Source organism: Camelus ferus, chromosome 5 (genome assembly GCF_009834535.1).
Source record: "Camelus ferus isolate YT-003-E chromosome 5, BCGSAC_Cfer_1.0, whole genome shotgun sequence".
Taxonomy (NCBI): Eukaryota; Metazoa; Chordata; class Mammalia; order Artiodactyla; family Camelidae; genus Camelus; species Camelus ferus.
In genome coordinates, this window is record NC_045700.1 from 43,459,787 (window position 1) to 43,474,586 (window position 14,800).

The 14,800-nt window shown below is 38.7% G+C and overlaps 1 protein-coding gene across 1 annotated transcript in view; it reads right to left on the reverse strand.

The window, feature by feature from the left end:
• Window positions 1-3,359: 3,359 nt before the first annotated feature.
• The window catches only part of ABCB11 (ATP binding cassette subfamily B member 11), a 73,429-nt gene continuing 61,988 nt past the window's right edge, over window positions 3,360-14,800 (reverse strand). The window contains 5 exon segments of the mRNA XM_006182857.3: window positions 3,360-6,105; window positions 6,943-7,089; window positions 9,236-9,442; window positions 12,713-12,910; window positions 14,055-14,211. Of these exon segments, the coding sequence (XP_006182919.2) occupies window positions 5,905-6,105; window positions 6,943-7,089; window positions 9,236-9,442; window positions 12,713-12,910; window positions 14,055-14,211 (910 nt within the window). The 3' untranslated portion in view covers window positions 3,360-5,904.

Sequence of the window (14,800 nt, forward strand, 5' to 3'; positions counted from 1 at the left end):
TCGGATTCTACCAAAATCTCCCTTTAGGTCAAATGGGCATCATAATCTTTGCCTAAACCAGTTTTGCAAACTTTCTAAATATAATGTAAGAGCGTGTTTCAAGGGAAAAGCTGGACTCATGTTTTGTAAGACTAGAATCATGGAGGAACAACTGAGGCTCAGACCAGGATATCCATGCACCTGGATGTTCTAATCCTGTCTGTTTGATACAGTAGCTGTAGTCACATGTAGCTACCGAGAACCTGACATGTGGCTAATCTGAACTGTGATGTATGCTAAGTGTAAATACACATCAGTTTTAAATATTTAATATGCTAAATTTAAAATATCTCAATTTTTTATATTGATTACATGCTGTGGTGATATTTTGGATATATTGGGTTAAATAAAATATATTATTAACGTTAATGTCACCTTTTACTTTCTTCTTTCTTTAATGTGACTAGAAAATTTTAAATTACCTATGTGGCTAGCATTAGTAGTTCATGTTATTTTTTGATTGCTCTACCAAATGGGAAGAATGGATATTTACTACTTTTATTGTCTTGGGGCTGACAAATTAAAGCTACTTTTGTGAATTTAAAAACACTATTCAATCAAGATGTATTATCACTGTATACCTGGTACTGAGTAAGGTACTGGGAATATTAAGATGAACTAGACCCAGTCCCTGCCTTCCAGGACCACAGGCGTTTAGTAGGTGCAGGGAGCTCTGGTCACACAGAGGATGAATGACTGGAAATAAAGGCTACCGAAATTTTGGTAGAAATCCTTCCAGATATCTCTTATACATACAAATATGTACAAACACAGACACATACACACATGGCAGGTGTGTAGCTAGATGATATATAGAGATGGATAGATGGCATCATACTGTCCATGATGATCTGAAACTCACTTTTTCTACACAATGTATGATGGACATCCTTTCACAAAAACAATATAGTCAGTATCATCACTTTATGACACTTTTTCATTGTAAAAACCATCATATATATGTGCCCAAACTAATTTTGCCTTTTCTATGTTCTCTTATTCATGGACTTTCAAATTGTTTCCACATTACTATGAACAGTACAGGAAGAGACAACTGTGCTCACTTTTGTGATTAGAAATTTAGAATAAACTATGAGGAATCCTGGAGAATCTATTTCTGGACTCTCTTCTGTTCCAGTGATGTGTCTGTCAAATCCAATTTGAGTATCTATTGTTGCAATTATCGTAGCTCTTTGCTGTGTTTTTCCACCTTTTCTCTTGCCTTAACTTTTTTTTTTAAATTGAAGTATAGTCAGTTTAAAATGTTAATTTCTGGTGTACAGCATGTTTCAGTCATACATACACATATACATATATATATTCCTTTTCACATCCTTTTTCGTTATAGGTTATTGCAAGATATTGAATATAGTTCCCTGTGCTACACAGAAGAAACTTACCTATTTTATACATACTAGTTAGTATTTGCAAATCTTGAACTCCCAATTTATCCCCTCCTACCTCCTTTCCCCTGCCCAGTAACCATAAGTTTGTTTTCCATGACTGTGAGTCTGTTTCTGTTTCATAAGTTCTTTTTTTTTTTTTTTTTTTTGATGTGTGTAGATTCCACATATAAGTGATGTTATTCAGTATTTTTCTTTCTCTTTCTGGCTGACTTCACTTAGAATGACTATCTCCAGGACCATTCATGTTGCTGCAAAGGAACCAGTTCTCTTACACCCATGTCCTATCTCTACAACCTTTCCCACGTATTTTTCTCTTCCATTCCATAACCTGTCTCTAATTTTGGTTTAGATCAGTATTTAGCATTTACATTGATATGACTTTGTAAATAACATTCTTGGGTGAGTCATGCAGTGTAACATGTATTTCTTCTCATGTACAATTTTTCTTTTCCCTTAGAGCTAACAGCTAACACTCTCCCTTCTCTCTCTCTCTCTCTCTCTCTCTCTGTCTTCTATATACTCATTGCTAATATACACTCAAACTCTACAGGGAGGATATCAGGTTGTTAGCAGCATCACGCTTTTCAGGGAGGCACCCCTCTTGGAACCTTATTTTGTTGTTTCAGTCTGGGCTGGCTGCTGGCTGTGACTACAACATACCTGTAATCCTGGGATTTCCCTTCCTAATCCTGGAGATACCCATCACCCGTTCTTGAGTTAGAGCACTTGTTTCCTAGGTCTTGTATCTTCCTCTGTTTACTCTATTTTGGGGAAATCTTCCTTCTGGGGCTTCCTGAGAAAAGATGTACGGGTAGTAAAAATTTTGAAACTTTACATGACTGAGAATTTCTTTAGGCTTCTCTCTTTTTAAGTTCATTTATATCATTTTTAAAGACTGTACACATAAGCAGTATCATATGATATTTGTCAGTCTCTGACTTCACTTAGTATGACCATCTCTAGGTCCACCCACGTTGCTACAAATGGCATTTTATTCTTTTCTGTGATTGAGTAATATTCCATTACGTATAAAACATCTTCTTTATCCATTCATCTGTCGATGGACATTTAGGTCGCTTCCATGTCTTGGCTATTCTAAATTGTGCTGCTATGAACATTGGGGTGCATATATCTTTTCAAATTAGAGTTTTCTCTGGATATATGCCCAGGGGTTGGATAGCTGGATTATAAGATATAGACTTCTCATTCTTGAGAATAATTTCCTACACATAAAATTACAGGATGGAAATAATTTTCCCTCAGAATTTTGAAGGCAAATCTTTATATCTTCTGACTTTTAGTGTCATTGTCAAGAGGTCCTATGTCACTATGCTTCTTTATCATGTGTAACATGCTCCCCCTACCTTGGAAAATTTTAGTATCTTCTTTCTGCCAGTTTTCCCAAATTTCATAATAGTGTGCCCAGGTAGGATTTTGGTTATTATATTTGACATCAGGTGAACTCATTGGAAATTTATATCCTTCAATTATAGGACATATTCTTGGACTATTTAATAATTTCTCCCCTCAGTTTTCTCTTAACTATCTTTCTGGAATTGATGTTAGCTAATTATTACACCTCCTGGATTGTTCCTCTAAATTTTTTTTTCTATTTTTCATCTCTGTCTTTTTGTTCTACCCTCAGGGAAATTTCTCCAACTTTATCTTCTAATCCTTCTATTTTTTTTTTCTTCTGTAAACTTTTATTAACTATGGTTACGGGAAGAGCTTGATCATAGCAGAATGCAACATGAAAACATTAGAAATTACAGAAAGACTTGAGATAAGTGTCAGACACAACAGATTAAGCAAGTCTCTCCATCAACTGAGAAACAATAATGTAAAATCACAGAGACAAATCTTTGTGAGTAATACAGGATGCAAGGTAAAAATAAAGACATTGGAACTCCCTGGTGTTGTAAAATAAACTTGCAACTTTATTTTTGAATTTCTGAAGTTGTGATTCTTTCCCTTGTCACTGAGCCTCAACACTCAATTGTTTTCCCAAATCAAGTCCTCTTCAGTCAACATTATCCCTATTGTCAATAACTTTCAAATATCTTACTTGAAAAATAATCCTTAATTGTCCAGTTTTCTCACCCCACACATTCTATTCCAGGAAGCAGGCAGCCTCCCAGCACAGAGATTATGTTCTTCCTCTTTGAAATGCAAACTTAAACAAATGGATTTTGGTCTTCTTTCTTCAATATGGTCGGATGAGTATGTGCTTAATTGCTTCTCACAGGCATCTTTATTCTGCAACTTTCTTGTCACTGCCATTTGTCATAACTTAACTAGAATGCTGTCCTCCACCCTCTCCCTCCCTCACTTGGCAACCATCAATTCTTCTGACCTAACTAGTTAACTTGCTAAACCACCTGTATGGTTATACCAGGAAACACTGGACCTGAGACACAAACTACACAATACACAGACACAAACTCAATACACAGCAGCTCAGGCTTACTTGTAGGCAGAATTTCATTTGTTGGCCATAGAAAGAGAACACTTAAAAATTGAGAGGGCTTGGAAAGGAGATGGACTAGGGAGATATCTTGATGGCAGGACCACTTAAAAGGAACTTTCAGTCCCGCTACTGAATTTTTTATTTCTGTTGTCAAGAGCTCTTTTTGTAGGGTGTTTTTTCTTTCAGTATGTTCATTTTTATGGCGTCTTGTTTCTTTTTAAATTGGATGGGAATATCTTCTCATCTCACCGAGCAAATGTATTAGCATTCTTTGAATGTTTTCCTAATTTTTGTGTTGGCTCTGTTACCTCTCATATTCCTTTTCCTCTGTGTTCTATTGTTGTCGTTTTGCTTTTTATGTTGAACTATTTTCACAGTGTCTGGTGATCCTTGGCAGTCAGCTCCTAGGTAAGAATGAGGTACTGAAAAGCCAATGGCAGCTCTGAGTGAGTGGGTGCATGTTGTTGGCAGGTGGGCTTCACAGTAGGGTGATCTGGCTAGGGAGTTTCTTTGGCGGATCCCTAGCATTGGGCTCACAGATCTCTTTCTTCGGACTTGGCCAGTTTTCCCAGAGAGTAATCCTTCAATCTCCTGCTAGAGAAGGAGGGAGCTGGAATTTCTCTGTTCACCTTTAGCTTTACATACAATCCCCATCTCTTGTATGTTAGCTGCCCCTACAACTGTAACTTGGGTCAGTTCCCCAGAGAGGGAATAGCCAGTCCTTCTGCTGGGACTGTGAAAGCGTGGCCATCGGATTGGGAAAGGGTGGCCCTCCTACTACAAGAGGGGAGTATGCACTTTTGTTTCTATACAGGATTTCAACCCCATTTTCTGCCCTCCCTGCTCTCCACCAGAAGGATCCAGTGTCTTTACACCTGAGTCTTTCTGGGGTCTGTGGTACAAAACAGATTTTCCTAGACTTCCCCTTCTAACCCTTTCCTCTTCTAACCCATTATCAGTTGTCCATTTGCTTCCTGGCTTCAAAAGTTATGTTGCTGTCATTATTTTGTCTTCTTTATTTTTGTAACTTTATGTCTTCTATAACTCTTTTAATGTCATTTAATGGTGTTTTAAGGGAGTAAGGATAAAGTGAACATCAGCGTTTTTCTGGCGTCTTTGTATAACACCATGTGAAGTTACAACAAGATAAAATCCACTATTATTTGGAGAAACAAAGGACAGCAATCAATGTGGAGGGGCGTGTAGAGGACAAGGCTGGGGGTTCAGCCCCCTGCTCCAGTCACACTGGCAGATTCTAGGGTAATAAATGGTGACTTCACCATCCATGTACCACACCTTGAATCTATAAATCAACACCCCTACCTGGGAAGCCCCTGCTAAAACCTGCCTTTTTCTGCCTCTCTCAGCCTGAGAGTGTCTAGAGTATTGAAGTCCTCCTTTCCTCATTCTCATCCTTAGAGATGAATGAATCTGCTTTCACATACAAGAAAATTTTAGTCAAGAAACCCAGGTGGTCCTCAGGCCTTCTATTCTTCTCCATATGACCTTGATCCAGCAGCTGGGGGTACAGCTCAGTGGTAGAGCATTTGACTGCATATGACCTTGATCCAGCTCAGAAAACATTCACTGAGTGCCAATTCTAGATCAGGCTCTGTGTACACTGAGGGTTCAAAATGCAAAAGATGGTCCTTTGACCCTGAGGAATTCAAGTCTCATTTAGTCCATGCCTTCCTGCTAATTCCCACCTGGTAATTAGGACCGGCTCCTCCTGAGTGAAGAAAACACTGGGTGATGGCTGAGCAGCTGCATGACACTGGATTTTCACTGACATTGAAAATTTGCTGTCATTTGCTATAGACAAACATTTAAAACTGAATTATTATTGAACGTCATTACAAATTAGCTCACATACCAATGTATGACAGCGTCTGTAAAAGTAAAATATCATTACTTCTCCTTAAAGGAAAAAAAAAAAAAGCATGACACTCCTGTAATTGGTACATCATCTGTGCATGAAGCTGTCAAGTCAGGTCAACTGATGGGGGCTCCTGTGGTGACTAGTTTGTAGTAGGCTCCCTTTTGGGCCATCAGTTCCTCATGGGTCCCCTTTTCAATCACTCTCCCCTGCGACATGACAACAATGATATCCGAGTTCCGGATGGTGGACAAACGATGGGCAATGACAATGCAGGTCCGACCTTCTCTGGCTTTGTCCAGGGCGACCTGCACCGTCTGCAAAAAGATGGGAAGTTGATGCAAAGACACATGCTTGTTTCCTGGCTCATCATCACAAGAGTTCTGTTTCATACCACCTGAGTGGCATCATTATATTCAGGGGTTAAAGCCAAAGACTGGACGTGAGAGGATTAAATAAACATTTGCTGAATCCATCGCATCAAGGACCTCAGCTGCTGTCCACAGGTTGAGAAACTTCAGTGAAGCAAGAATGAACCAAACTAGGAGATTACTGTGTAATTTTACAATACTTGATGGTCTAGATTGTGAAAATGAAACCAAGGAAACAACGAAAGGTAGCAGTTAAGTGGTCATTCCTGAAAATGTTCTTCAGTGAGATATTTTAGCCCTCTCCAAAATGGAATCCTGATTCTTGAGGAGTTAATTGTAAACGGTAAATTCCTAATTGTGTTTTGCCCAATTGCATTTCCTGACATGCAAACCTGCACATCAGATGCTGCCTCTTACTTTGTATTGTACATATCCTACCTGCTGTGCCATGAATCTTTAGAACTATGAAATAGGAAATGCCTAACAGATGGCCAGGGTCGTTTTATTACTTAAGAAAGCTAATTTTTGAGGGTAAAAAAGTCACCTAGCCTAGAGAATCTTAAAAAAAATCCTTATTTTAAAGTTAATCTTTTTATTATTATTATTTGAAGCAATCCTATTCTAAATCACTCTCTCTAGACTGTCTTTTGGTTTCCACAAAGTAGTAGCAATTTCTACTGTTAATGAATCAGAAAATTGAAAATACTGCCATTTTATAAGGACAAATATTACAGCAAAAGACTCACTCATAATGATCTAAGACTTTAGAAAATCAATACTTACCTTTTCACTTTCTGTGTCTAAGGCAGAAGTAGCTTCATCTAGTAGCAAGATTTTAGGATCTCGCACGATGGCTCGAGCGATAGCAATGCGTTGTTTCTCCCCTCGAGAGAGTTGAGACCCCTGGGACCCAACATTAGTTTCATATTTCTGGAAAAAGTAGGGTAAGTTTCAGAACCAGAAGCAGCCATTGCTCCTATGTTGTATGGAGCCCATATCAATGACCCTTCTGTGGATTTAAATAATTTGTTGTTTTTTGAGATTGGAAGTAATTTCTATAAAGGATGTCAAATCCATTTCAGAATATAAGAAAAATATGAGGTTTGTGACCCTTCATGTTGGGAAACAAGGGGACTTTGTATCTTTCTCTGTATTTCTTTTAGGTTGGTATTTTCTCTTTCTCCTTGTAGGGGATCCTCCCTGATTCAAGATTCCCTGATTTCCGAATTCCTGTCTGGAAGATCTTTCCAAGACAGAGTGACCTTAGGCACGCAAGGGCCTTTTGAGAGATCACCGGGTCTGTTTCCTCGGGGAGGAGGCATCATTCTGGAACACAAGCCTAGCTTTGAATCTCCACTCTTGCTGCTTATTAGCTCTGTGGTTATGAACAGATTATTTAAATTTCCTATGAGCTGCAAACTTACCTGAAAAACACAGATATTAATAACTAGTTCACATATTTATTGTTTTAGATGAAATTATGAAGGAACATCCCTAGCTGGATGCTATATAGAAAAATAGTTATGTTCTCCATGTCTCTAACAAACCATTGCAAATCAACAATACTTCGATTTTTTTTAAAAAGGGGAAAAAATAGTTACGTTCACAGATTATTTACTATGCATCAGGTGCTGTGCTAACTATGCTACCAAGACTATCATTTAATGTTCTTTTCTCCCTATTTTACAGATAGGTCAGAAAACTGTGCAAAGTCAAAGCAGCAAAAAAGCAGTGTGATGGTGAGATCTAAATCCAGGCGTCAGGTCGGGGATAGCTTGAGTGGCAGAATGGGCGCATGAGGTCCTGGGTTAAATCTCCAGTACCTCCATTAAAGTAAATAAATAAATTAAAAACCTAATTACCTACCCTCCTGAAAAATAAAAATTAAATTAAATCCAGGTGTGCCCAGCTTCCAAGCCTTTGCTCTTCATCACCAGTCTACCCTGTCTTCCACAGACTGCTTCCTACCCCTGCCATCTGGCCTCTGGACAAATGCTCAACCATGCCAAGTGAGACTTGCGACAATCTACTTCGCCCTTGTGGAGAAAAGTGCTCAGTGAAGGCTACTATGGAAAAGTCTCTATGAAGAAGAGGCAATAAACCAACTCTAAACTAGTGCCTCCCATGAAATGAGGAAGCACTCAACAAAGATTTGTGGAATCAAGGAATCGTCCAGGAGACACACAAGCTTTGCTTTTCCTTCGGGATAACGCAAATGGGAATTTCCACATGCCTGTGGATTAGGCTACACAAGGAGAACCAGGCCAAGAGCCTGACTAAGAATTACGAGCCCTTGTAAAAAGAACACAGAAAAAGCCCAGAACAAAATTTATAAACATAATCACCTACAGAGACAACTGATTTCACAGTGGTACTTGAAAGGAGTGGAAAAGGTTAAAGGCAATATTTGGCTCCTAAAATTCAGTTTCCATGTCTTAGTTTTCTTTGTGATCAACCACCAAGAGAGATTCTTGGTGGACGGAAAAATGCAGAGGTGATGTTGCGCTGCGTTCAGACTTGGCTCTGGGAAAGTGACTCCAAGGCAGGTACAACTTACCCCTCAATGCACAGTAGTTGCTGCCTGAGTAACGAAATGATGGTGAGGACAGTAATGACAGCAGCAGCTTTCTTTGTGTGGCTATTAGGTGTATTCTTCCATTCTGAGTTATTTTTTGCATTTTGCAGATGACTGAGTGACAGAAAAGTAATTGTCCCAAGTTACAGAAGTAACTTTACACTAGGATAGAGTGGCAGAGCTTGGATTCAAATCAATGTCTGCTCCAAATCTCGGGACTTTTTCCCACTATGCTAAGCTGATGCTCAATGCAGAACTGCTTTAGGCATAACAAGTTCTATAGCACCCTTTGCGTTGGATAATATTCTACTTTCCAGAACGAAAGAATATATCAATGAAGGACATTTATTTTGCGTAAAAGACTGAGACAATCCCAGGGCACCAGGAAGCAAGTAATATTGCCTTTGACCTTCTCCTTGAGCCACAATCACAATACTTTTCGGTTGTCCTTCCTCTCTCCACCCCATCTCCCAAAGGGAACCACCCTGACCTGGCACCTACCTCTGGGAGTGACATGACAAAGTCGTGCAGCTGAGCCTGCTTTGCGGCCTCTATGACTTTCTCCAAAGGGACTTCTCTGGTGGTGTCCCCATATTTGATATTGTCCATTATGCTACAGGCAAACAACACTGGTTCCTGGGAAACAATTCCAATGTTTGAGCGGAGAAACTGGACGTTTACGTTTTTGCTGTCATGTCCATCTATCATCTGCCAACAGAGGTGACAACCAGGGCACTGAGTTTTAGAATTCCAGCAGAGGAAAGTTCGTATTCTAGAATTAGTTATGTTGGACATTTGCTTTGCTTAAGAGACAACAATCCCAAGACTCTTTGAAATAAATCATGTTGCCTCTGACCTCTGGAGGGCAGTGCCTGTCAGAAGTGGTGTCAAAGTTGTGATCAGATACAGTTTTGTTTGTTTGTTTCCCAAACTCTAGCTCTGCACATGGTAGAAACGAGAAAGGCACTCAGGACAGTACATAGATTATTTTTTTTCACTTATCCTTTGGTGCAGCATATCCTATACAAGAATGCAGATTTGCTCAATTTTGAGACTCCATGGGTTATGAAATAGGGGTTTCCTATGAAAAGTTATTGGACAATATAAGAATCCAGTCTGTTTCCTTGATTTCACTGATACTAACTTCTGAATAATTAAGCTAGCAGACCCAAGAAAGAAAGGAGTACATTTATTTACCTAGTCAACCAACAAACATATATTGAATTACCTGCCACGAAGGTACCACGCTAGGCAGTCTCCTGCATGCTACATAAAGACAAAACTATCTCTGTTTTCTAGGAACTTACGGTCTATTTAGGCATTTAAGAATAGGAACTCAAATACCTACCATTTGAGCTCTTTCACTTAAAAGCTTGAGAAAAGTAAAGGTACCAAATGTCTAACATTTGGCCCCATGATTTCAGAAAAAGATTACATTAAATGGAGTGAACAGACTGTATTTTAGTTACTTTTTTGGCACTGTAAAAAGCAAACTATTAGAAAAAATATAAAGCATTCCTCAACAATCAACCCTTACTAATTTTCCTCTCCTCATTTTCCATAGTACTTATAGACTGCAGAGCATAATTTGGTACTGAATTAAACACTGGGAGTGTTTGCTATTTGTTGGATGTGGGACAGTATTGTAAGCTCCGTGGAGACAGAAGACATACTTCATGCTCCTTAGAACTTCCCACAGGGCCTAACGCAGTGCTGGGCACATCAAGAGGTATCCAATGAAATGTTATAAATGAATGCCTGCATTTGCTAGCTTTCTCAAGAGCAAAGAGGATTTTTAAAAATTGCATTAAAGGTAGTATTTTTCCTACTGACAAAAGTTTGTAGAAATGTTTCAAAATGATATATAACAAAATACATCACGTCTATGAAATGCAAGGAATCATACTGACTTCTTCATAGGCATTCCTTCTTACCTGTGACCAGAACATTCACTGAGCACATTTAGAGAAATATACTTAATATGTATGTTAATGTTGAAGAAGTCAAACATGAAAGATTCGGGTCTCTGCATGTCATATAGTTCACAGTCTACCTGGGTGACAGACATGAAAGATCTGGCATTCAGGGAAACTGGAGCCTCTCTTTTGTAGAGATCAAACCCTCGGTGCAGTGTACTTTCTAAGTCTGTCAATCACCAAATACTTCCAAACAAATTAAAATCTCTATACCTAAAATTAATAACAGAAGTGATTATAAACTGCAGATAATCAACTATTACTCTTTATTTTCATAATTTCCTGGATTCTACCCATTTCTGTCTGCTTGTTTCCTTCCTTTGCTTTATGCAAGAGAAACTTTCAAGTTTCTCTCAGCATTTCTCCTCATAATATTAATCTATCCTCATTACAATGAAGATTATACTATCCGGGGATATCAGAAAAGCCTTTTACAGAAGATTAGGGTTAAACAATCAAGTGTGGAGCAGAATAAAACATTTTCAGACCCACACCTCTGAATCATTTCTTAGAAAACTACTTGCAGATGCACTCCAACAAAATGAGAGGGGAAACTAAAGAAAGAGCAAGTTATGAGAACTAGGAAATAATAGATCTAATCCAGAAGATATTGCAGGAAATTCACAGGGTGACAATTGTTCAGCAGGCATAGATTGTGCAAAATAAGAGAAAGAAGCAGGTTCCTCTGAATAGGTATCAGGATAGAGACACTGGAAGAACCTAAAGATTTTATAAAGGCAGAGAATGCAAGAAAAAAAAAAGTCTTTTAGAAAAACATCAAGAAAGAAAATGCAATGCTATTGTACTTCACTACTTGACCATGGGATGAACAATATTTACATAATCATAATAAAAGTTGTTAATAGATTTTCAACTTTTAGGAGCCGAGAGTGAAAGCATGAAAGATAATAATTGTTATAAACAAAAGGTAAGCATTTTATATTCTTGAGAATATAAAAGTGTAGTTAATAGGACTTGAGAGGTAAAAAGTGGGACGAAGAGATGAAAACAAAGGTAGAATTGTGAATATTCTCATCTTAGAAAATGAGAATTCAAGAGGTATTATCTATAGGTGACAGAAAAGAAACAGAAGTGTATTGGTTAAATTTATGAACAGAAGTTTTCAAAGTGATATATCTATATTGGGAAGAGATGGGTGAAAGGAGGGGGCGTGGAGAGGGTAAGCTAAATTCCCACCTCTTGAGAATAAGTCAACAGAGTCTAAATTTGTTAAGTCGTGAAATAGCAGCATAAGCATATTATTTACAGGCATTGAGGTAATCACTGGGAGATCTAAAAACATCAAGTGGTTTGAAATGGTGGCCATTGAGCAGAAAAATTGGGGCCAGGGTGGAATAAGGAGTTGCTTTTTATTGGAAATCTTTCTAAATCTATTTTGTACTCCTCCACATATATTATTTGGAAGGACAGAAAGGAAAAAGAAAAGAAGAGAAAAGAGAAAGAAATGCTGTGGAAAACAAGCAACAAAGCCAACCACCAATTTTTCAAATACCTTTTCCGAAGATTTATGCCACATGACTACCAGTTTGACTTCCTTATATTATTTAGACTTTAGCTTTTTGAACCGGGATTGTCTCCGATTTTTCACACTAAATTCCCTTTCTTACTCATTTATCACTGGGTTTCTTATCACCCCCATTTTTTCCATGCCCTGTCATTAGTTTCCTGATTAGTCTGCACTTTCTGCTCCATTTACAGATAAGTGAATGCTTCTGTTAAATATACTCATCTCCAGCTTGGCAGTTTTCTTTGCCTAACTGGTCAGCCGGCCATCTGGAACTAGGGAGAATATAATGTTAGAAACTGGGAGGTAGAATCAGGTCAACCAACAAATGACTGGAACTGGAAAATAGTCATGGGGTAAGTGTCCAAGACAAGCGGTTTGGAGTGAGTCAGGCAAGGTACAATCTTGAAGAGCACCGTGAGGGGTTGGCGACACTCTGCAGAAAGCATAATTCTCAAAAGCGTTTGCATTGCTTACCACCTTCCCTTGGTCAGGATCATAGAAACGTTCCAGCAGCTGAATACTGGTGCTTTTGCCACATCCACTGCTTCCAACAAATGCCAGCGTTTGCCCTGGACTAACAGACACTGACAGACCATTCAGAACTTGGACATCAGGTCGGGAAGGATATGTAAATTTACAGTCAACAAAGTCAATCTGCCCCTGGAAGTTGTCCTGTGGACAGGGAGATTAGAATTATATAAGCTCCTATTAGAATACTGAATATCAAAAATGCAATTAAATCAGAGTTTTAAATCCTGCTTAAGATACCTTCAACTCCATGCTACCAAAGTGCAAAGTATAAAGACAGCAGTTTAATGAAATGGCATTCTATTCCTTATTCTAGCAGAAGAGGAATAAAGGGAGGTTTGAGCAGTGAATTTAAAGATATTTGATCTCTTATTCCCATTCTCACCTAAGGGGATTTCCTTGACATACATTCTTTGACATTTGCAATGGAAGAGACCAGCTAGAAGATATGGTTACATCACAGAAGCCAGTAACTCTGCAAACTCCTACAGCTCTGTTCCCCCAAAGATTTAAAATAATAGCATTGCTCTTGAAATTACTTAGACAGAAAGTTACTCGATCCCTGTCCTGCAAAGGTGAATACCTCCAGTTGTACTCTCTGAAGTGTGAGCTCTAGGAATGGATAGACATTTAATAAACCACACAGGGACTTAACTTTTATTGAGCTGAAGGAGAAGTAGGTCATTTGACCAATTTAAAAAGATTTTTGAATTTAGTTAACTTTACTAAAGTTTGGGTTTGTTTTGATCTTGATCTTTTAAACATACTGGGAATATTAAAAATTAGTCAGGGAAGATTTAAAAACACCTTAAGGGACTATCAATTAGAAAAAAGTGATATTTCAGTGAGATCAAATTAATTTTCTGGGGGTCCACACAAGCTAAAACTTGAACCCAGATAAACATGAATTAAATCAGTTATTTCTGGACAAGAAAAACTGGTTTTTCTACATTCCTTACCAGAACATCAGTAGAAATCATGGCAGTTGGTATAGCTTCATTCATTTCAGAACTAAGTGTGTTTTATATTACACAATTTAGCGTTCACTGGATATCATTGCCTTATTTAAATATCTGCTTTCTGAATAATTTTTAATGCTAATGTACCTCATTCCTGTACACTGATAAAACTACTGTCTGTCCTTTCTGAGTGCCTATGAATGAACCCATGTACTGCAGAATTTAGAAGCTAAGTGGTATTGAATAACCAGCCCCAACATCTGTTCTGCACACACACACAGAAGCACAACCCTCCCCCACTGCCCTCCTACCCCCACCTCAGTACTTACCCATTTTTCACCAGCACTACTGTATACCTTGATTGTGGGTCGTCTGTCCAGCAGTTGAAAAAAGCGTGCAGCTGAGATTTTAGCTTTGGCATAACTCGGGGTGTAAGAGGAGGCTCTTCCAAGAGCTGTTGCACTCAGTACAACTGAAGAGATCACCCTGCAAGGGACAGACATCCGGGTAGAGATGGTTGTGGTGTGGTTGGTGTGATGGCTTAAGAGGCAGGAATTTGGGGTCCTGCCCCAGTTCTGCTAGGAGGGGACTGAACACCCTTGAGCAGGTCACTTCAGACTGTCTGGAATGGGAGGTTGGAGAGATTAGCAGTTTTCAGATAGTGTTCTAAGAAGAAAGGAGGAGGGGAAGATTGAACAAGGGGGGCTCAGTCCTACAAACCCTGCTTCAACTACAACAGCCTTTTTTAAAAAAATTGAGGGGAAAAAAAAGATGACTTTGGGGGAAAAAGAGGGGAGTTTGAAAGATCACCAGATTGGGCTGAATTTTTACATTAACATTCTATGAATCTATGATGAGTAAAAGACATTGATTGGTAACATGAGCATCAATTCTGTACCAAGCATGCATGCAGTTCATGTCTCAGACAGCTTGAGAAAGATGTGATTGCCTGGAACCTTCTACTTGTCCCAGCCTCAGTATGTTCATAATTAATGAGCAAATGAGTGAGTGAACAAGTGAATGATAAACATGGTAAGAAGCAGCCCTTCTGCTGTATAAACTATGCTGCAAGGGC